Source organism: Pimephales promelas, chromosome 3 (assembly GCF_988280905.1).
Source record: "Pimephales promelas chromosome 3, fPimPro1.hap1.1, whole genome shotgun sequence".
NCBI classification, from domain to species: Eukaryota; Metazoa; Chordata; class Actinopteri; order Cypriniformes; family Leuciscidae; genus Pimephales; species Pimephales promelas.
In genome coordinates, this window is record NC_142771.1 from 16,050,816 (window position 1) to 16,074,231 (window position 23,416).

The 23,416-nt window shown below is 38.4% G+C and overlaps 1 protein-coding gene and 1 long non-coding RNA gene across 3 annotated transcripts; one reads left to right on the forward strand and one right to left on the reverse strand.

Annotated features, from left to right (window-relative positions):
* The first annotated feature begins 1,771 nt into the window (after positions 1-1,771).
* Positions 1,772-23,387, forward strand: mgat3a (beta-1,4-mannosyl-glycoprotein 4-beta-N-acetylglucosaminyltransferase a). Of its 2 annotated transcripts, XM_039650891.2 has the most exons (3): positions 1,775-1,934; positions 14,477-14,699; positions 16,633-23,387. In XM_039650891.2, the coding sequence occupies exons 1-3, from the start codon at positions 1,909-1,911 to the stop codon at positions 17,869-17,871; spliced, it is 1,488 nt and encodes a 495-aa protein (XP_039506825.1). In that variant the 5' UTR covers positions 1,775-1,908; the 3' UTR covers positions 17,872-23,387. The 2 variants fall into 2 exon arrangements, with proteins under 2 accessions (XP_039506826.1, XP_039506825.1); XM_039650892.2 differs by lacking the exon at positions 14,477-14,699 and having other exon boundaries at positions 1,772-1,934.
* Positions 5,147-12,690, reverse strand: LOC148981991 (uncharacterized). The gene is made up of 3 exons (XR_016155088.1): positions 12,639-12,690; positions 12,393-12,493; positions 5,147-5,908 (listed from the first exon to the last, which is right to left on the reverse strand). It is a non-coding gene; the product is annotated as an uncharacterized LOC148981991 (long non-coding RNA).
* Positions 23,388-23,416: the final 29 nt, after the last annotated feature.

The following is a 23,416-nucleotide window of genomic DNA, read 5'->3' on the forward strand; positions in this document are numbered from 1 at the left end:
TGATCATGTATATTTTAATCATAATTTATGGTTAGGCTAAAGTTAATCCTCTGGGGTCGACAAATGCGTCGGCGCATTTTGCTGGATTTTTTCACATAGCGGCAAAATATCAATATGAATATATGCCTACAGAGAGTGCGCACTATTGACATCAACTCCACAAAACTCATCAGATGGCGATGCGGGAGTTAAAGGGGTAGTTCACTTTGAAATCATTTTTGGGTATGTTTTAGCTTACCTCAATGGCATCCAAGATGTGTCTTTGTTTCCACAGTAGTTTCAATTTTGATATTTTGATGTCAAACCGTTGTCTGTCACTCTTATAATGGAGGTCTATGGTCACCGCCTTAAAGAGCATGCACAGAGAAGTCCAAATTAAACATGATTTAACGACTCAGCCACGTCCAAGTGATCTGAGGGCGCGGGCACTTTGTGGCTCTGGTTACAAGAGGAAAAAACTATAAATACTGTTCGTTTTCTCACACAAACCGCTCATTTCATGTCTTAGGCCGTCATTGTGTACTTACATTTATGAGTCATTAAATCATGTTTAAGACCGGAGTTTGAGCCAGCAGCTCGAGTTGATATGGTCCCTGTGTCCACAGTCAATTCACCCTCCTCCACTTCAGGTGAAGGTGGGGGAGAAAAGTCCTCGACTTCAAATGACTGCTCTGTTGCACTCACTCCATTCACTCTCCATTTTAGAGCCTTACAACAGCTGTCACTGCGGGTCTCAGGTGCACGCCCCGCCCTCGCTTCGTTGGGCTCCGCACTAATGCTTAAATGTTCAGTAAAAATGCTATTTTTTTCAGCATTTTTTCAAATATTGCCAGTGGGTGGAGTCAGGTTCTGACCAGGGGTTTAGTTACTTTTTAACCTGGAAAAACAGGTTTCCACTAAAATATTAGGCCGCACAATTATTTTTAACATTTTGGATATAAATGTAAATGTGTTGCGGAAGTGATACCAGATGAAGGAATTTTAGGGTATTCAGTTAATGTGCATAACAATATGGTGGCATTCAGTTGCATTGCTTAAAATATTGGAATGCCTTCTAAATTGGGTTTCTTGGATATTTAAAATATTTTTAATGACTGCCATGAAACACATAAAATTCTTGACTAGTTACTGAGGAGAATGCTCTCAATGACTACGTCTTGTTTGCGATTATGTGAAAATCCAAATTTGATGGCTGTGTGAGTGGCCTGGTATGGGGCCAAGTTGTCCCCACAAATGCTAATATCTGAAATCCTTGTCCTGTGGGGACATTTTTTGGTCCCCGTAAGGAAAGACATATAAATCATAAAAAAGTAATGGTTTTTGAAAATGTAAAAGTGCACAAAGTTTTGTGTGATGGGTGGGGTTGTTGTAAAAAGGATATACTATACAGTTTGTATGGTAATGATTATGTCTATGGACAGTCCTCATAAAACATTTAAGAGTTTTTTACTGAACTGTTCTTTTGGCAAACAAAAATGGTTTGTCTAAGACATCACTGCGACAAAAAAAAAAAACATATTTTAAGAGTGAATTTACTGTCGTGAGAACTACAGAATATCGTGTGCATCGTCTCCCGTGTGTTTATAGTGTCATCAGAAATCCTGATTTCGCCCCAAACCAATAATTAGGCTAATATTTATGCCAATATCATAAAGAGAGATAACGAATTAGTATACTTTACGACATAAGGGTAGCTAGAGTGGGTGTGGGTGGGTTCAACTTTAATTTACCTGTAAGGAAGTCACGCGCAACAGTTGGTTCAGAGTCCTCGCGCTTCAGTAGTGCGCGCGCGAGCTAGAGCGTGTTCAGTTCAGTTTCCTGGCGATTGTAGTCAACAGTAAGAGGCACACAGAGAAACGCTACATGCGTTGAGAAACAAACGAATTGACTGACACATGCAGGAGCAGCATGGGGAGATCATTACTGTCTGTCAGGTAAGATAACGTTACTTCACTGCTCAAGTTTTTGCTGGTTTGATGATGTTGTTTATTTCGTAACCCGTAATGTCAATTACCTAGGTGCACTTTGTGAGCTGTCTACTAGTCAAATGGGCTTTTAAATGTCGTCCACCCTGCCTCGATATGAAGCCTAGACAGATTTGATTTTTTCAATAATGAATGCCAATAATAACGTTTCAGGATGATGATGGCAGATTATGTGGAAAAATACACTTTATCATATTTACCATATTTAATGATGGCACATGCAGGAGCACAAAAATAGTTTAAAAGAAGAATTTACATTATATTTTCTATAATATTCCACACAATTGAAAGAATTAATTCCAAATGCCAATAGCCTATTCAAAAAAAATAAAAATAAAACAATAATAATTGAAATGTAGACTGTTTTGGCTGATGTATCATAGATACGTAAGGTTTCAAGATTTCACACTGTAGCCTATATTTGTAAATGCTTGTATTATGTTATAAGTTATAAATTTACAACAACATTGATTGGACATGCACACCATATTTTAATTTTGGCCAAAAGAGTCCTTATTTCCTCTTTTTTCTTAAATTTCCGCATGAAACAGGGACCTAAAGTTATTTCCTCTTTTTTGTGATGAATATGCTGGTGAAGCTTCTTAAACAGAAAAAAGTAGGATGGTTGTAGTTGATCCTACAACCATCCATGTAGTTGATGGAAGTAGTTGATTTTGTCCACGGGGAGTTGATTGGATGGTTGGGTCATTGTCATTTGCTATTGATGTGATGTCATGTCATGTGAGTGACCTGTTGTAAACACAAAGAGAAGATAGAGGGGAGGTTATTTGAGTTATTTTGATTAAAGATTACGCGGGCAAATAAAAACTCTTGACTGAAATGTTGAGGAATGGAGATAAACAGAAGACAAGTTTTTCTTTAGCATAACTGCATAAGAACATACCGTATGTTCCATGTCAACTCAAGGTTGTTGTTACATGTACTGACTGCAATACATGCCCATGAAGAAGGAGGATCCAACAAATACACTTTATTAATAACCATAACAAACACGCAGGAGCAACCACAGTAAACACAATCACATTAAAGGGTTAGTTCACCCAAAAATGAAAATTAAGTCATTAATTACTCACCCCCATGCTGTACCAACCCCGTAAGACCTTCGTTCATCTTCGGAACACAAATAAAGATATTTTTGATTGAATCTGAGAGCTAGATCAGTCCTACATAGACTGCCTAAGGGACTGGCTCTTGACGCCCCATAAAGTCATTAATTCGACGAGAATACTTTTTGTGCGAAAAAAACATAAATAACGACTTAATTCGACTATTCTATTACTTCCTCATGGGCGCATGCGCGAGAACTGAGACTTAATTTCTGTTACCGGCTGCTCACCGCTTAGGAGTATTTTCGCCACCTACCGTATAAGATGATGTGCTGTTATAGCTGGAAGCGCAAAACTTTCTGTTTACAAGCAGAGGAAGATGCGCGCTGTATACGCTTTTCAATTAGCGTATTTTCCACACTACAAGGTGCACTTAAAAGCCTTTAATCTTCTCAAAAAACGACAGTGTTCCTTATAATCCGGAGCGCCTTATATATGGATCATCATTTTATACGGTAGGTGGCGCTAATACTCCTAAGCGGAGCAGCCGGTAACAAAAAGTAGTCGAAGGAGAAGAACGTCCTCGCATGCGCCCATAAGGAAGTAATAGAATAGTCGAATTAAGTCGTTATTTATGTTTTTTCGCACAAAAAGTATTCTCGTCGCTTGATAAACTTATAATTGAGCCGCTGTAGGCACATGGAATATTTAAACCTTTTCTTTAATGACTTTATGGGCCGTCAAGAGCCAGTCCCTTAGACAGTCTATGTAGAAGTGATCCAGCTCTCAGATTCAATCAAAAATATCTTTATTAGTGTTCCGAAGATGAACGAAGGTCTTACGGGGTTGGTACAGCATGGGGGTGAGTAATTAATGACTTAATTTTCATTTTTGGGTGAACTAACCCTTTAACATAACCAATACTGAACAACTGAATGAACTAAAAGGGAGCAGTCAAGAGGGGAATCAAGAAGAACAACTTCTGACTTTGAAGATTTTGAAGTACGTCCACTATCCCATGCGGCCACAGAGAGGATCTGTGAATGGCAGTGAATTGACGAAACTGACGCTGGTAGATTACGTGATGATGACAATTTGGCGAATGTAACATGTCCAGAAGATTGCATTAATACTACACATACTTATACTCAACATAGTTTTTTTTAGCAATCATGAAGAAATTACATACTCAAGAGAGTATGTGATTTCAGATGCAGCCAATATCACAAACATACACCTGACAGTGGTATTGTTTAGTTTACTTTGCCTTTCATCCATAGTTCTTTGCAACACAGTTGCATAAAGCTCTGCAGTTGTCTTAAATGTGGTTTCAAGTGTCTCGCTCAAGGCCAAAACAGTGATGAGGGTCCTCCTACAAATGTGTGATTATTCACCAGAACACAAAACTTGGGAATTTGAAAGGCCTGAAGTGTATAATACACGACATCATTTGGCTTTATTTTTTAATCATTTGTGAAATTAGCCAGAGTTTGCACTTCTGCATTTGCAGGTGTTGTAAGGTCTTAGAGATGGTGAAAGTGAAACTCTGAGGAAATTTAGTTGCAGCACACTCAGATGTAGACACTTTTACACAAAGTGACAACATGTGTCAGAAGAACGTGGTTCACAAGTAGGCTATAGTTTGCATTTTCTGTGTGTTCTCTCTTTCGGGTTAACTGTTAGAGTAGAGGTTTGAAGAGTTCCTTCTTTTAATCGCGAGTTCTTTCCATATAAACAAATTATTTCACCGACATGATAAACACAAAGGGAACAGCCTACACAATTGTGAATGCCGATGTCTAGTTTACTTTGCCCCAACAAAACTCTATTTCAAATATTGGTAACACTTTACAATAGCTTCATTTGTTAACATTAGTTAATCTATTAACTAACATGAGCTAACCATGAGCAATACATTTGTTACTGTTTGTTAATTTTTGCTAACATAGTTAATAAAAAAAAACAGCTGTTCATTGTTTGTTCCTGTTAGTTCACAGTGTTTTAACTAATGTTAACAAGATTTGACCAGCAGATGCAAGAAGTGCTCAAAATACAAAGTTCTGGCACAAATCAGACAAGGGATAATTTTTTTTTTTTTTTTACAAAATTTAAGAGATGAGTTTTCAGTTGTCTTTGAATGCTGTCAGGGATTCTGCATTTCGGATGATGATGGGTAGATCCTTCCACCAGCATGGAACCGTGAATGAGAATGTTCTGGAGAGTGATTTTGTGGCTCTCTGTGATGGTACCATAAGCGGTCGCGTATTGACCGATCAAAGGCTTCTGGTAGGGATGTAGACCTGGGAGCTGAGCCTGTGATAGATCTTAAAGCAAGCGTCAACGCCTTGAACTTGGTGCGAGCAGCGAGTTGTAGTCAGTGCAGAGAGATGAACAGAGGAGTGACGTGGGCTTTGGGTTAGTTAAAGACAAGACAAGCTTCAGCATTCTGGATCATTTGTTGATGTTTATTGCACATGATGATGAAGATCATTGCAGTAATCAAGCCTAGAGATAACTAGGGCCTGGACAAGAAGTTGTGTTGCCTGCTCAGTTAGGAAAGGCCTGATCTTCCTGATGTTGCGCAGTGCAAACCTGCATGATCGAGCTGTCTTGGTCTGAGAAGGTCAGCTGGTCATCAACTGTTACTCTAAGATTTCTGACCGACATTGATGGGGTGATTGAGGTAAGGTTGAATCTAGCTGGATAGTGAAGTCGATAGTCAGGACCCTGCCTGGGATGTTATCTGGGCCTGCAGTGGCTTGACTCTCTGAAGGACCGTCCTGACATCTTCTATGGTTACACTAGGTGGCTGCTGGGTGGCTGCTCACCGGAGGGTCAAGTTGTCCGAAACATGCACTGTAAAAAAATATTGTCGGTTTAACTTAAAGGGTAACTAAACACCAAAACAACTTTTTTTAGTTAATGATCTGTAAGAATGGAGCTTCATAAATGCTGTTCATTGATTCGAGTACATTTTTTGACAATTGAGTATAAAGTGTTTTGATTTTCAAATATATGGTGTAAAAACGTCTGAGTGCTGCCCTCTTCAGGTTAAACGGAAAGCTCCTGCAGTAGGGGTACTTGCTGACGTAGCGAACTCTCAGACGCGACTCTGTCACACCCTTGGTGCGAGCTCACCACGCCCTTGGCAACCCCTGGTATAAAAGCATCTGGTTCCGTCAAAACTACTGTAGCGAGTCAGGAGTTGGATTTATGAATATTGAAAACGATCAGGATACTATAGCATATAATAGCATCTAGTTAGCATAGCATTTATATAGTTATTTAGATTATTTTTGAAAACGACCAGGATAGAGTATTGTTGCATCTATTTAGCATAGCATTATATAGATAATTTAGATTATTTTGTGTAGCTAGTAGCATAGTACAGTTAGGATAGCTTCAAGTTAGCATAGATTTATCAGTGTTTAGTACAGTGATCAGGATAGTAACGGAGGTGGACATGGGCTTCTCCACACGCAGTGCCAAACACTGCTCGTCCTGCATGGACTCCTCCACCGCAGCGACGTCTTGATGTGAGTGATCATGGATATTTTAATCACAATTTATAGTTAGGATAAAGTTAATCCTCTAGGGTCGACAAACGAGCCGGTGCATTTTGCTGGATTTTTTCATATAGCGGCAGAATATCAATTTGAATATATGCCAGCGTGCGCTATTGAGATCAACTCGACGACATAACTCATCAGATGCCGGTCGCGATGCGGGAGTTAAGACCGCAGTTTGAGCCAGCAGCTCGAATGGATTTGGCCCTGTGTCTACATACAATTCACCCTCATCCACTTCAGGTGAAGGAGGTGAGGGAGAAAAGTCCTCGACTTCAAATGGCCGCTCTGTTGCAAAGGCATATTGAGTCACTCCAGACTAGTCTCGCTCTATTTTAGAGTCTGACAGCAGCTGTCACTCACGGCGGGTCTCAGGTGCACGCCCCCTAGCCCCGCTGGGGTCTGCCCATTTTTTCAGCATTTTTCAAATATTGCTAGTGGGTGGAGTCAGGCTCTGACCAGGGGTTTAGTTACCCTTTAAAAGATGAAGTAACCTAGTTGCCTTAAAATTTTAAGTTCATTTAAATGTAAAAATTGAGGTAATACAATGAATTAGATTGATTTAATCTTCAGAAACATAAATTATTTAAGAAAAAAAATGTTGTGATTACAAATCGTGAAAATATTTTTTTTTTTACAGTGTGGAAACTCTTAAGCACTTCAAACAAAAGCATAGGGGTTTCCCGCATCTTGCCCTGTCTTTGACAGATGAATGTGCTGTTTTAATGCCTCTGACACGTGTTTCCCTTAGGCATGAATTACATTTTGCGGTTATATATCATAATCCAGTGCTTGAAGTTGGCAGGTACGCAGTGCCTAATTTCGATCTGTACTTGATTGCTTAATCCTAACACCACCCCCACACCTAATCCTAAACCTACCTATACTGGGGATTTGAGGGTTAATAATCTAGAGGGGTTTGGCGAATTTGGCGCAACCGGCACTTCTCACATTGCTATAGTGATCTGACCCTACATCGCCACCCCAACCAGAACGCAATTTCAACAGATGGGGAACCCCTTAGAGTACCAGCTCTTTTTTCCTACTTCTTCTTTACTCATTTCCATATAGATATTCTGAGAACAAAGCGAGTTTTGTTAAACTTGACGGACTTCAATGAAGGAGCGCCAGTTGGCGCATGTGCGTCAAACAGAAGGAGCAAAATTCTCTAAAATACATATTTTGCTAAAATATTAAAAAAGTATTGGTTTAAAATTCTACATGTAACACTAGTAATCATATTTATGAGAGCAGTATCATTAAATTGTTGGAATTTCCCATTAATTGAACATAATTTGGCTACTAGTTCAGACGAGTGAATTAATGTGCACTTATAAGTTAACTTTTTTGTGCTTTTGTTTTTGTTTATTATAATTTTTAATGTAGTCATTTTAATTTCTGCTTTATAATAATAAGCAATCAGTTGTTTTTTAGGTTAAGAATTGTATTTTAACCCTTTTTTGCTTATAATAGCCTACAGCATATAGGCTACATTTACTAGATGCAGCCCTGTTGTGTGAAACCATGTGTGAAACATGGTGTCTTTTAAACTATTAAGAAACCTTTCATATTAAGGGATGCAGGTTAAGCATGTACAAGAAGACATCCAGGTGTTCAAATCACAATTAAAATCTTGAAACATAAACACTACTTAAATGAAAGCGTTTGAACTCAAATTCAAAACAACATGTAAAAAATGCTGTTTCTAGAACATCCCGTTTAGTGTGTGAAACTTTGTGTGTTCAGGAAACACCTGCTCGGAGGTTTCTGCTATATGTTTCATAAATGGTCGAACTCGTTTGTTTGTGTCTCTTTTTGTTGGAATGCCAGTGAAGTCGATATAATATGAACTATAATATACCAGGTGGCTCAGATATTTTGTTGGTCAAGTTTGTCAGTTTGTGTCTCGCTTGTGTTCTCTGCATCGTTGGCTGTGCATGAATGTACAGGAAAGGGTGTGTTTGGATTTCCTTTGTGTCATGACGGTCTAAAAAAGTTATTTTGAAACCATGTGTGATTCGCAATAATCACCCAAAGGGGTGTTTTATACAGACCTCTGTGTGCATGTTTATACAGAGTAATTTAGGATTTATTGCCTATTACTAAATAAGATAAGTGAATAAGAGAATAGTGATAAGTATAGAATAAGTTTAGTACTCTTGCTTATATTACGATTAGTTCCAAGTATGAAGTTTTGCTGTGTAGCTCTTCTTTCACTGTTTATACTGTATGGGCATGATTTGTTTGAAATCGTGTGGCTTACTGAGGAGATTTGAGGCATTACTTTTGTAAATAACTTGTGATTTTGTATATTACAGTATATTATGCACAATTGATCAACTTTACAGTTATTGAACTGAACTGAATCAACACTCAACTGACTTTAGCAGAATAATGACGCAATTGGCTTGTTAGAGCTGCTTTACAGGAGAACTTGAATATGTTACTATTGTGAAGCTACAGCTTAAAACAATCTGTACTTAAAGTGCTACACAAAAAAGGTGATTGGACTATGTATATTCAGTATTTACAAATTAAACAGAAATGCAAGGGTCAAAAATGTATTCATTTCAGAAAACATTGAGCGTAAACCCTTAATGCTATGGTATTCTGCGTGGTTGCAGAGCATTGCTATGTGGTTACTAGTCTGTAATGGGTTGTTAGGAACAGGAAGTATAAATGAAAGGTATAAGACCAAGTCTGCAAAAATGCAAGCACATTAAATGCTTTAAAGGCTGCAAGTAGTTCAAATCCAAACAGATTTGTTTGCATCTAATTGGTTGAGAGACAGAGAAATCCTTTTTCTCAGTTGAGCGCTACAGTATGGCAAAGGAGGTTACGGGTGTTCTGCATCTGTGTGTGTGTTCCCAAACCAGGAGAACAGACCTTTTGTACAGGCTGAGAAAAAAACGTTGACATTTGAGAATTAGAAGAGAAAAAGGAAAGAGAAAAAGGAGTCATTGTGCCCCTGGCATGGGTGCCCTCTGAAGAAACACACACAACACGCTTATTACACATTCTGAGACAGGAAGTGAGGACAGAAGGATCTTGCTGGATGGATGCCACTCAAAAATGAAAATCACTCGCCTGCAACGCTGTATGATGATGTTTTTTTTAGGTAAAGCAGAAGGAAAATCTTATTTGCATCACCATTCAGATTAGAAAATGGCAAGACAAAGAAAGCACGTAGGCCTTCACGTAGGCCTACATTTGATTATAAAATCAATTGCATTTTCATTTATTTACTTGAAGGGTGTGGTCAAACTACAATTATAGCTATTTTATAAACTTGAATTGTAAGCACTGGTCTGATAAGAATAAGCGTTGGTTACCAGATAGTTTTTTGTCCGCAAACTTGAATTCTGTAGGTTTAGTTGGGACAACCATAAACTGCAGTTACTGTCATTGAATAAAAAAGAGCTGCATGAAGAGCATTCAAATATTCTCCTTTGTGTTCATTGAAACAAGCAAGAACAAGCATTTAATCTGCCATTATTGCTTCATCTGCTAAAAATAAATGTTTTGTAATAATTTGCTTTGGATTATTTTAAAGATCAAATATAATATGTCCTGACTGAGTCATACCTTAACCAGCACAATAGCCTTTATTTCATGCGTGATGGCAACAAAAGGCATTCAGTTTTACACAATGTCAAGGCTAAGCAGTCATACAAAACAAGCTCAGGGAAGCACATGCCCGTACTTGCGAGTTTTACTGTGAATGTAACTTTGTGATGTTTTAGATCAAGCTCACAAATGCTCTCAGGCCATAAAAAATGTAAGAAAAACAAAAAAACAACAACAACTATCTTAGGACCAATTCTTACGTATTTTACGAGGTGGCGAAATCGTACGATTTGTCTAAACCCCAGTGATGGGTGGGTTTAGGAGAAGAAGAGTCGAATTCCTACGAGTTCATACGAAAATCGTAAAATTTGTACGATTGAGCAAAAATCTTACGAATCTTAAAATCGTATGAATTCGTATAAGTGTGGTCGTATGATTTTGTATGTATTAGCCACCTCGTAAAATTTGTATGAATTGCTGTGAGATCTGGTTTAAAAAACACAAAACCGCCCAGTAAAATCACTGTCTTGTGGTTTCATGACTCAGAAAACAAGATCAGACTGGTTTTAATACTTTATTGGGTGGGATAAGTGAGGTAAGCTGTCCTTTTTTTTTTAAGCCGTGCTCTTGACAAATAGAAATTACATGGTTTAACCCAGTGGTTCCCAAACTGAGGGGTGCGGCAATGCTAAGGGATAGTGTACAGTCACCATATTGTAATACAAAACAAATCTCTTCAGGGAGATACAAGACTCCACTGCGAAATGATCCTGCTTATGCGGCTACTCAGCGAATTCTCATCCTAAGGCGTCATCTAACTGACGCTTTTGACAATGCGTCTAAATCCGACGCTCATGGCACCCTTTAGCATCAATATGACACGCTTCGGTTATGGGTTGGTTTAGGTCCGGGGTAGTGTTAGTCTTAGACCACTAGGAGGCGCCTTCTGCCCCATATATATATTGACGCTAAAGGGTGCCATGTGCCAAAAGCGTCAGTTAGATGACGCCTTGGGATGAGACCGGGCTGGGCTACTTGCCTTATAATTAAATAATTAAATTAATTAAATAAACACAAAATATTAAGTTAGTTAACATATTTTTAACCATAACATTTGAACCATTCGCCCAAGCTCGCTAAGTTCCAGTGTATCTTCACTTCCGACTCCGTCCGTACTTGGAGGCTAGTTTGGATAGCCAACCTGCTAACCAGCGACCGTCCCGTCGAGTTCAACCTGACCACCCGATTCAGCATCAGCATGGCATAGGCCTATGGAGCCTTTTATACATTGTCGTGTTTCTTTATAAATGAACAATGGACAAATGGAGTCTTTAGATACCTCAGATGTAAACTTATTCGCTGTGAAAGTGACGCCAAAATGAATTGAGAGAGATTAATCGTGGTCGCTCCCATAGCTCCTGTATTAAAAAACACCCCCACAGCAGTGTTAACTAGTTTCTTGTAATTTTAAGGCAAAGGTAATATAGGCTAATACAAAGTAAAGTGTTATAAATTATATACTTAAAAAAAAAATATATTAAAAACTTTGCAGGATTTACGATGATGAGGATCGTTAAAAAACATCACCACAGTCTGTGAAAAGGATCATATTGAGAGTGAGGAGTCACATGCCGATTTGGGCGGAGTCTGAGCCGGTCGGCCATGATGGTAGGAGACGTTATCGGTTGCCAGGGGCAACGCCTTCAGAAACTTCACGGAGGTGCGACTAAACATTCCAGTGTCTTTGGAAGATATGGAGAAGAAAGAGAAATGAAAGGGGTTCTATTGGGAGAGACTAAATAACAATGCTATCCAGCTTTATTTAGAGAAACTGCTTGTCATAAACTGACAGAAGCAACAGCGAGCAAAGCATGATTTCAAAAGCAAAGCAACAATTCACAGTTTGCCTTTTAACACAAACAAACTAAATTAATACTCTGTTATTCAATTAGAGAACTTGTTATAGATATATTTGTACTGCGAAATGTCTTAAAAAGACACCTTTTTTAATGACGTACGACTCGCATTGACGGGAATGTCCGATCTGTCCGCTTGATGTTGCACGGCAGGTGCAAATGCACATATGTGATTCATATCAGATTTATTTCCACATATGAATGAAGCCTGAAACATTAAGTATGACTGAACTCTCGCAGTTTAAAGGGATAGTTCACTTTGAAATTAATTTTTGAAATGTTTTAGCTTACCTCAAGGGCATCCAAGATGTAGGTGTCTTTGTTTCCACAGTATTTTTAATTTTGACATTTTTCAGTCAAACCGTTGTTGTCTATCAGTCATACACTGGAGGCTAAGGGGGTCCACCAAAAAGCAAGCACAGAGAAGTCAAAATTAAACATGATTTAATGACTCGTACATGTAAGTACACATTGATGGCCTAAGACACGAAATGAGCGGTTTGTGTGAGAAAACTAACAGTATTTATATCGTTTTACCTCTTGTAACCATAGCCATGACAAAATGATCTGACGGCTTCGGTCTGCGCATGCGCCGGAAGTGATCGCTTGCGTGCCTACGTCACTCTTTGTTTACAGAGATTTTGGAAGTTTCACCTTTCACCAAACATATTCAGATATACGGGAAACTGCAATGGAAGACGATTTCGGTATATCTAAATATGTTTAATAAAAGGTAAAACTTCCGAAATCTCCGTGTAAATATTGAGTGACGTCACACACAAGCGATCACTTCCGGCGTAACATTGAACTGATTCAGTTCGGTTCAGTTGGACATTGCACAACTGATTCAGATCACTGTGATTACACGAGGTAAAAACGTTATAAATACTGTTCGTTTTCTCACAAAAACCGCTCGTTTCGTGTCTTAGGCCATCAATGTGTACTTACATTTACGAGTCATTAAATCATGTTTAATTTTGACTTCTCTGTGCATGCTTTTAGGTGGACCCCCTTTGCCTCCAGTGAATGACTGATAGACAACAACGGTTTGACTGAAAAATGTCAAAATTGAAAATACTGTGGAAACAAAGACACCTACATCTTGGATGTCCTTGAGGTAAGCTAAAACATATCAAAAATTAATTTCAAAGCGAACTATCCCTTTAACATTACAGGTTTGGGGGTTTCTAAGTCTTGCGCCCAGCCGCAGCAGAATTGTTCATAAGCTTCTAATGACTTGAAGTTTCTGAACTCTTGCATTGTGTAGGCATTAGCCACTGATATTAAGTAATTGACTATGTCAAGGTATGTGAAAGGTGAGTGCTTCGGGTCTTTCATCCATTCTGTAGCAGGTCGTACGGGTCAGTGTTGTTGATGTCAGGTAAGGTAGTTTCTCTAAATAACGCTGCTTAGCCCCTTTCCTTTAGCTTAAAGTCAGTCTTTTTGTAAATTATTGATAACAGCAGATAATTCATCATATGGTCACACACATTAACCTTTGTACCATATAAAACCATGTTTAAACTGACGTTTGATTGTATCATTTGTAGTTCAGCTATAATTCTGTCCAATATTAACACTGGTAGGTGATAAGATCAAACTGAACATACAGATCAGGTGAATTATTTACTCAGCGTCTCTCAACCAAAAGAAAAAGAAGTAATTCACTTTTGTGTCAGAGGATGTTTTCATTGTGTTGTTTTCCCCCTTTTTTATTAACAAGTAAAAGCAGTAAAACCACTTCCTTGATACTTCTCATCTCCATCTGAAGGTTTCAGTTTCCTCCAAACCTGCTTATTTTCCATCTGCGTTCTTGTACTACTAAAACCACGTTTATTGACACTAACTTTCCATACAAATGCAAATTTTGCACTAAAAACCTTTTGGATCGACTAATTTCTCACCATGTGTTCATTGTGAGCATTAATATAGGCCAGACATTTGCCTCAGATGTTTGGAGAGACGCTTGAAATGACAACATTTGACACTTGTGTCAGTGAGTAAAATAAAGGGAAGTAGTTTAATTTTCTACTACGTGTATATTGCTCAGCTTGCTCACAGAATGTAAGGGGCCGTCCACACAGAAGATGAGTCAGATTGTTTCTGCTAGTCTTTTCCATGGTTGCTAATGTTGCACAAAACTGCTTTCATGGGCTAAGACAAAAGTGACACATGGGTGACACCTGGGATCCACTGCAAGGAGAGATTGCTAAATGTGTTTGCGTTACCTTTCTGCTAATTAATTACTTTGAGAATTAACTGAGAAGACACTTTGACAGCCAGATTATTCAAAGATATGGGTTACTCTTTGAAATTGCATGTTAGTGGCTGAGTTTGTTTTTGTCCAACTAATAGAATTGTACCTGTTGTTATAGGATAAGAATAAGGAAGCATAAGGTCTTCCTGATGTGCTTACTGGGGATTTGTGCCGTTTCCTTACTTCATTACTACAAAGCCCTGCACAATATTTCACTGCTGCAGGAGCTCTCATCTTCCTCCACCCATCTAAAGACCCTGAAGATGTTCAGAGGGATCTTCTGGAATTTTCCGGCTACTGACCACTCCCAACAAGACTTCTACAGTCTCAGCCACCTGAAGGTAGAGGCGATGAGGGTGAAAGAAGTTTTAATCTAAGGTTTTCTACCTGATCTGTCCTTTATCTCATGTCAGAGTATAACCGTTTCCTCATGTGGATTAATGTACCTAGTACTGACTCGAAGAGTATTTATAAAGAGAGCTGTCTTCTATGCTTTTACGTGTCAGGGCATAATATAAAATCATCCGGTCCTTGGCAGGTCTTAAAATTAGGTAAATACAGCCTCAGATGAACAACAACACATGATATATTACAACTTGTCATTATTTATTTAACAAAAACTAGGCCAAAATGGAGAAGCCATGTGTGACAAACTAAGTACCCCCTTACTGCTTCCATAGGAGGGTCAGTCAGTGATGCTAATCAAATACATTTGATTAAAGGGATAGTTCACTTTGAAATTAATTTTTGGTATGTTTGGTAATTTTTTTTGGTATGTTTTGGCTTACCTCAAGGGCATCCAAGATGTAGGTGTCTTTGTTTTCAACAGTAGTTTCAATTTTGATATTTTTAGGTCAAACCGTTCTTGTCTGTCAGTCATATAATGCAGGTCTATGGTCACCACCTCAAAGAGCATGCACAGAGAAGTCCAAATTAAACATGATCTAATGACTCGTAAATGTAAGTACACATTGATGGCCTAAGACACGAAACAAGCTGTTTGCGTGAGAAAACGAACAGTATTTATATCGTTTTATCTATTGTAACCACAGCCACGTACAAATGATTTGAAGGCACGGGCACTTCGGTCTGTGCAAGCCCCGTAAGTGATCTCTCGCATGTGTACGTCACTCATCGTTTACACAGAGATTTCGGAAGTGTTACCCTTCCCTGTGAAGATCTAAACATATTTAGATATACAGAAAATCGCAATGTAAGACGATTTCGATATATCAACAGACAACGTTGAATATTTTTCGCAACCGTTCGGGAGAGATCACTTCCGCTTCTTTACGGCGCTTGCACAGATTGAAGCGCCCGCACCCTCAGATCACTTGGCTGTGGTTACAAAAGGTAAAAACGATATAAATACTGTTCGTTTTCTCACACACACCGCTTGTTTCGTGTATTGTGCGATCAATCATTGTGTACACATTCACGAGTCATTAAATCATGTTTAGTTTGGACTTCTCTGTGCATGCTCTTTGATGTGGTGACCATACCCTGCATTATATGGCTGACAGACAAGAACTGTTTGACCTAAAAATATCAAAGACACCTACATCTTGGATGCCTTTGATGTAACCTAAAACATATCAAAATTAATTTCAAAGTGAACTATCCCTTTAACTGATCATCAGCAAGTGTCATCACCTCTATGAAAGGAGAAGTTTTGGCTGTTTGATACAGTATCTATCTCTCGTTGGCAATCGGACCCTGCTTCACACCACAGTCATGATAAAAACATCTGTGTATTCATTCATCCATAAACATTAGATCAATCTGCATGACGACAACTAGAGAGGTTAGCGAACCCTAGCAGCGAAAAAATAACATTTTGTATCTTTAAAGAAACTACAGTGAAGGGTTAGTTCACCCTAAAATGAAAATTATGTCAATACTGGCTCACCATCATGTCATCCCAAGCCCGTAAGACCTCCGAAGATGAATATTTTAGATTTAGTCCGAGAGCTTTTTGTTCCTCCATTGAAAATGTATGTACGGTATACTGTCCTTGTGCAGAAAGGAAATAAAGACATCATCAAAGTAGTCCATGTGACACCAATGGGTTAGTTCAAATGTTTTGAAGCTTCGAAAATACATTTTGGTCCAAAACTAACAAAAACTACAACTTTATTCAGCATGGTATTCTCTTACTTTGTAAGACTAATATTGATATAAAGGGAATATATTTTGGCGTCCAAGTACAGTACCTGGCTTGACTACAAATGTCAAACTGTATTTCTAATAATGATATTCTTTTCCTCCAAACAGACTCAATATGACTCAAATGGGATTGTGCCAGATCCTCCAGGTGAGAAACTTCACGAACGTACCTTTGTCCTCCAAGATGATTCCACACCCTTTTTCATCCACACCAAATCCGGAGCTGTGTGCTTCCATGAGGGTACGGATATGGCCGCCTCTTCTTCTCACCACAGGTTACTGCAACATAACTCCAAAGACGACACAATCAATGCAAGCAAGAAGGTGGTTCAGTGTCCCTGTCGGCAGGGTTGGCACGGCCCTCACTGTGGCATACCTACAATTGTGTATCACTCCAATCTCCCGTCCAAGTCAAAAGTACAACCCAGAAAAGTTCCACGTCGAGTCATCAATGCCATCAACGTCAACCATGAGTTTGACCTACTACACGCTCGATTTCATGAACTTGCTGATGTTGTGGACGTGTTTTTGGTTTGCGAATCTAACTATACCGCGTACGGTGACAAAAGACCTCTTTATTTCCGGCACCTTCTCCTGAACGGAGCGTTTGATTACATTAAGCACAAGATTCTGTTCGTCTTCCTGGACCACTTTCCAGTGGGCGGCCGTGAGGACGGCTGGATCATGGATGATTACCTGCGCACATATTTGACCAAAAATGGAATGTCGAGGATTGAGGGCCTCAAAGCGGACGATGTTTTCGTCATCAACGATGCAGATGAAATCCCTGCTCGAGATGGAATCCTTTTCCTCAAACTCTACGACGACTGGACGGAACCGGTTGGGATACACATGCGCAAATCCCTATATGGATTTTATTGGAGGCAATTCGGAACGCTAAACATCTTATCTGCTTGCACGGCAGCTATGCTTTTTAAGGTTTACAGGGGTGATGGGATTCTTCTTCGCCGACGATCCTATTATTCAATTCCGGGATTCCGGGAATATGAGAACTCCACGGGACGCATTCTAGTCCCGTGGGCCATCGGAAGCCCCGTTCACTATGCTGGATGGCACTGCTCTTGGTGTTTCAAACCAAAAGGGATTTATTACAAGCTCATATCAGCTCAGAATGGAGACTTCCCACGTTGGGGCGATTACAGCGAGAAACGTAATATAAGTTATATTGAAAAGTTAATACGTACAGGGGGTTGGTTTGATGGGTCTGTACCAAACTACCCACCCACAGACCCCAAAGAGCATATGTATGCTCCCAAATACTTCCTGGATAACTATAATAAATTTCGCTACTTGCTGGAGAACTTATTTGCCAAAGAGAAACGTTAATAGAAATGGATCTGTTTCAAATGGGCATTTACGAAGTTAACCTGATAGTTTCTGTATCCTAATGTTTATGTATTCATAATGAGAGAGTGTTACAGCGGGACTGTGGTAAAAATTGCCTTAGTGCACTTTTTGCATTGATGCTTTGATTCCTAAGATAAGTCATCACTATTCTCTCTCTTTTTTTCCATTAAAAATATCATCCTTTAAAATCAGCGTGAAGTAAAAATGGACAAATGTTTTTATTTTTATGGAATATTGCTGTATTTATCCATGCAAATCATTATTATTTTTTAATTAATATGCTCTCCTAATCTTGAATCAAAATAACTTTCCCTCCCTCTTGCAGCTCATCTCTTCTTTTATGCAGTGTTCACTGGCACGGGGGCGGAATAACCTGTCACTCACTTGACATCACACCAATAGCAAACCCCCATCCAATCAAGTCCCGCCCTACATTTTTTGTTGTTCAGAAGCCTTTCACTGATTTAGCCTGTCACAATATACAACTTTCCTTTCATGACAACTTTAAACAAGTATATAAAATAAATACAATTATATTATAAATACATAATATAAAAACAATAGTAATATAAAATACATTCTTATTTCTACAAAATAATATGCATATACTTGTTTTCAGAGACTATATCTTAAAATTAAAGGTTTGCGGAGGATTTTCTTTTTCCGGGTGGGTAGTCTATACTATTGGTCCACCTAAGTGTCAATCATTCTGGTGATATTACGTAAGGCCGTCGTACGTGCTCCCTATAGTTTTCACTTTCAGGTGTTTTATGTCGGAGCTACGGTTTCAGCCATTCCTTTGAAAATGGCTGAGAGTCGAAAGTATGATAAGAAGAGAAAGGCCGCAGAATATAGAAACAAGACCAGAGTGATTTGGGGTGAATCACACGTTGGCTTCTCACTGATGCCGCAGTCGCGAAGATTCTACTAGACAGGTAAAGTTTGTCTTGCTATTTGGAGAAATCCATATAAAATCACTAGTAAAAGTTAATGCAAGCTACAGTTGCTAGCCCTGGCACAAGTCATGCACCGGATAGACACGGTAAACATCTCAATTTGTCTAAAGTAGCCTTTTGACCAAATGGTAAATGGTATCTAAAACCTTGTGTGTTCATATTCTAAAACCTTGTGTGTTTATTATTACACAAATGCAACAAGCTACTTCTCCGTTACATATGCAATGTATACAAATAACGTATTAATACCTACGTATTAAAAATGAGACATAAGGATCAACGTAATGGCACTGCTTATATGTTGCCATGTAACGTAATTGCGATTTGCAAAATAGTTTCCTCAGAACGTATTTCGTGTGATACAGGGTTACGTCTTGAGTCCTCGGTCACTCAATCGATCAGTATAATAACACGGAAGGTCATTTGACATGTTGTCTTTTTTATGAATGTTTTTGAGTTAGTTTATAATTTGCAACATAATTGTGCATGGCGTAATAGGCGTTCCCTCTCGGGAGCAAGAGTGTTGTGTTTGTGCATGTGCATTTTTAAAAAAAAAAAATTGGAGAGGGCGGGTCTTTTCTAAAATTCGGAAAGATCCTCCGCTATACCTTTAATTTTTAATTTTCTTTGACAAATTTCTAATTTTTAAAATTGGATGGATTTTAAATCTGACTTCAAGATGCATGCATTATCTTACAAAGTTTGTAAAGTGGTCTTGTTTGTACAAGATGGTGAAAAAAATATATTTTATACATTTATAAAATGTAATCTGTTTATATTTCTAATTATTTTTACACGTTAAACAACAATGATATATCAGCTGCAATGGCACTTTCATGTCCACTGAACTATAATGGCCCCATCACAGTCTGTAAGATCTTGCTGATGGCTTGAGTTTCAAGGCTTTCACAGGGTCTGTCATGCTCTGTGGGCCTTGGATACAGATACGTTAAGCATTAGCTGTCACTATCACTGATGTGAATCTTGTAGATTGTGCTTTGAAACAGGAACTGAGTTTGCTGTTTCAGCACAGTTAGCAGCAATAGGAAAGACATTTTTAGAAAACAAACAGCCAAGACAAATACGGGAAGTTTTAGAAAGCATGGCATTTAAAAGCATTCAAACCTTGTTAAAAATGAAGAGAATTCAATTGTTCATGTGGGTAAATTTAATTATGCGTTCTCTGGAAACTGAACCCTTGACCTTTGTGCAGTTAGCACCATGCTCGCGGGCTAGGCTACTGTTTGAACGGCAGGAAATCTCCCACAAAGCTAACTTTCACTTTGCCAGTTTAAATGGTTGGATTCGACCAAACATTAAAAGTGCTATGTTTAATTTAAATGCAGCTTTAATATTGGCCTCATCCATAATGTTAAAGCTAGGGTATATGATTTCAACGATTTTTCATTATTAATGTCCCCGCCATTAATTAAGTATTAATTAATTATTAATGGTGGGATGAGTTTTCTCGACCGAATTTTAACATCGTAAACCATATAACTCTTTTCGCTCTTTTCTTGCTTTGACGGAATTTTCCGTGTTTTCACTGTTTTACGGTAGAGGGCGCTATGGGCTCTATGCACGGCGGTATTTCCGGTGAAGCATTAGGGATGCTCGATAACTTCCGCCGATCGTAGAGTCCAATGCAATACCGAGAATTTATATTGAATTTTATACTTCATGGTTATACTAAAGAAACGTTAGTCACAAAAACAGATAAAACAGACACCCCTTGTTGTGTTTATGCTTCTTTTTAAAATTATATTAAATAAATATAACTATATATAAAATTACATCTAAACGTATGTACGTTTCATTTCAAAGACTGGAGGACAGTAAATTTTGAAGACTGTGCCATAATCCCGTTTTCCTCGGTTTTCCTCCGCTTTAATCTCCACAACCGGAAATGGACGAGCATCCTTGCGTCAAATGCAGAATTTATGCGTGCATAAAGCCCATTACGCATCTTCAGAGAATGTATCTCCTGATCAAAACACATACGAGGAAGATGCTTAAAACAAGCAGTATCACGCAGTATGTAATCATTTAAAATAACGTGATCACAAAAATTAAACAGCATATAGGCTAAATCAAATCTGTCAACGTTGTACTGAATAAAATGTAGACCCAAAACGGTCTGTAGGACTGTGCAAGCATGGGCTCGTCTGAATATCCTATGATCCAGAAATGAGAAACCACTTTTTTCAAACGTGATTTACTTGCAAAATGTTGCTTTTTTCAAATTAAACTTGTGTTGATAAAAAAAGAATGGATGAAGCTAGAATAAAACGTTTTAAGGTTGTTGTTTTTTTAAGCAGAGGGCCTGTTCTTTGTTTTGATAGGCTATTGCATAGATAGATATTCATACGACAATATTAGGGGCCATGACATTTTGTGAAAAAAATTATCAAAAATGCTGGCAGGGAAAAAGTTCATATGTGCCATTTTGACTGCTGTTAACATCCTCCTGTGAATTAATAGAAAAAAACTGGCCAGATGCATCACAGCAGTGAATGATGATGTGACATTTTGGTGTTGTTTTTTAAAATTTACTGCCAAGATAATAGGCTAACTAAATGTATATTCATAGACTAACTTAACTAGATTTGCGATGATGGTGATAACTGAAAACGCGTCATCACAGTAAACCTTGTTTATTGAACTCGTAACCCTGCTGTTGCACTAAATCCCGGCTGTTATCAGCATCAGCACTCTTACTCGTGTGATGCTGCTTCATTTTTGCTTTTTATCTCAGGTAGAAATCTTGCCAAGTTGACGAGGTTTAAAAGTGCGGAACTGTCCCGGCTCTAGTCACTCAGTGGGTGTTTTTTTTTATGGGACCAGAGGGCAACAGTGCGTCTGTTTACCCGAGGGCAGAGGTGGACACTAACAAGTATATGAGTAGGCTACTGTACTTAAGTACACTTTTTGAGCATCTGTAGCCTACTTGAGAATTATTTTTTCTAGAAACATTTTATTTTAACTTCAGGACCTTCATCAAGGACCTTGAGTAGAAAGTACTAACATCAGTCAGGGGGTGATTTTGGCCCATGGGGTTGCATTTTTGTTGGAAATCAATGTCAAGTTGATGTTAGAACCCGAGTCCGACTGATGTTGATTTCTGACATCAAGACGAATTTCATTTTCAAACACAACACAACGTCTGTCCGACGTTGGGTGTTGACGTCAATCTGGCTTTGGATTCTATCATCAGTCTGATTTTCACTTTCAACGTTGGGTTTTGTCTTCTAAATGCAAGTGTTGTCATTGTTTTGGAGCACATTACAGTGGGGCTAACATAATACTAAGAGCCAAAACACTTTAAAAGAAGGGGCATTATTTGAGCGTCGCAAATAGCTATTTGGGTGTCCAAAACCATTGTGGAGGTTATTGAGTACACTTATTCAATTCAATTGAGTACACTGAAATGGTGTTCTAGAAATACATTTGATATTGAAATGAGGGTATGTTGGCAGGCATAGATTCAGAGGCAAACAATGCATTGACATTTACTTTTGATACTTAAGTACTTTTAAAAGCAAGTACTTCTGTACTTTACAAATCAGTCTTTACAACTTTTCCTTGTAACAGAGTAATATTTGACCAGTAGGCCTAGTATCTGTACTTTCACTCAAGGAAGGAAGTAGTGTACTTTGTCCATCCAGTGAGCCAATGAGCTGCTTTTGTCCGTTTCCCCTGTTGATTTCCCCTTCGTACATGGCAGAAATGCAACATTGTGTAACCAGCTAAAATATTATGAGAGACTTTTGCCAGTATTTACAAAGACAAAAACGGTTTCTCCGATCTGTACACTCTGGATACATTGTTAAATCTCTTAACAACACCAGCCTAAGAGGAATAATTGACAAGTTTCATTTCTATTGTTCATTTACAGAGGCCCTAGTTGCATAGCCTAACATGCATAGTAGTGTGGAAAGAGAAGTTGGTTTAGGCTTCAAAACTACATTGTTTTTTGGGGGGGCTTTTTTTTAATGTCTCATAGGGTACTTGGAATATTTTGTTAAACATTTCCTCTTATATGATGATAGAATTTACATTTGTGGCTGAACAGTTTCTTTTCTCAGTTAACAGTTTACATGAGAAATGTTCCTGCTGTGCTGTGCCAACATGTTGAACGATTGTACTTCCTGTAGAGAAGTTAGAAGCCATAATTCTGTACTATTGAATAACTCTCTGTAAAGGGTTTTTCTTTCCAACACGTTAAGTAGGGTAATTTGATGAGTCAAATGTTAACGCACTGGATTATGCTCTACTGCAGTCATTGTTTAATGATTGCTGTGCAATTACTGATATTTCAGATTATATTTAATGAAATGAGACTGTATTTTTCATATGTCTGTTGTTGCACAGGAATGTTGGAAATAAGTGGGATAATTTTACTCAATGATGTTGATTGCTCTTGAGTCGAATTCAGAGGAGAAGTTTATAGTTTATTGATAATTTATCATTTGTGCAGGAAGTGACTTGTTTGTATGGAACATGTATTTGAGAAAAATAAATTCAGACTTTTTCTTCTCATGTTTTCTTAATAAGTGACCAATATGACA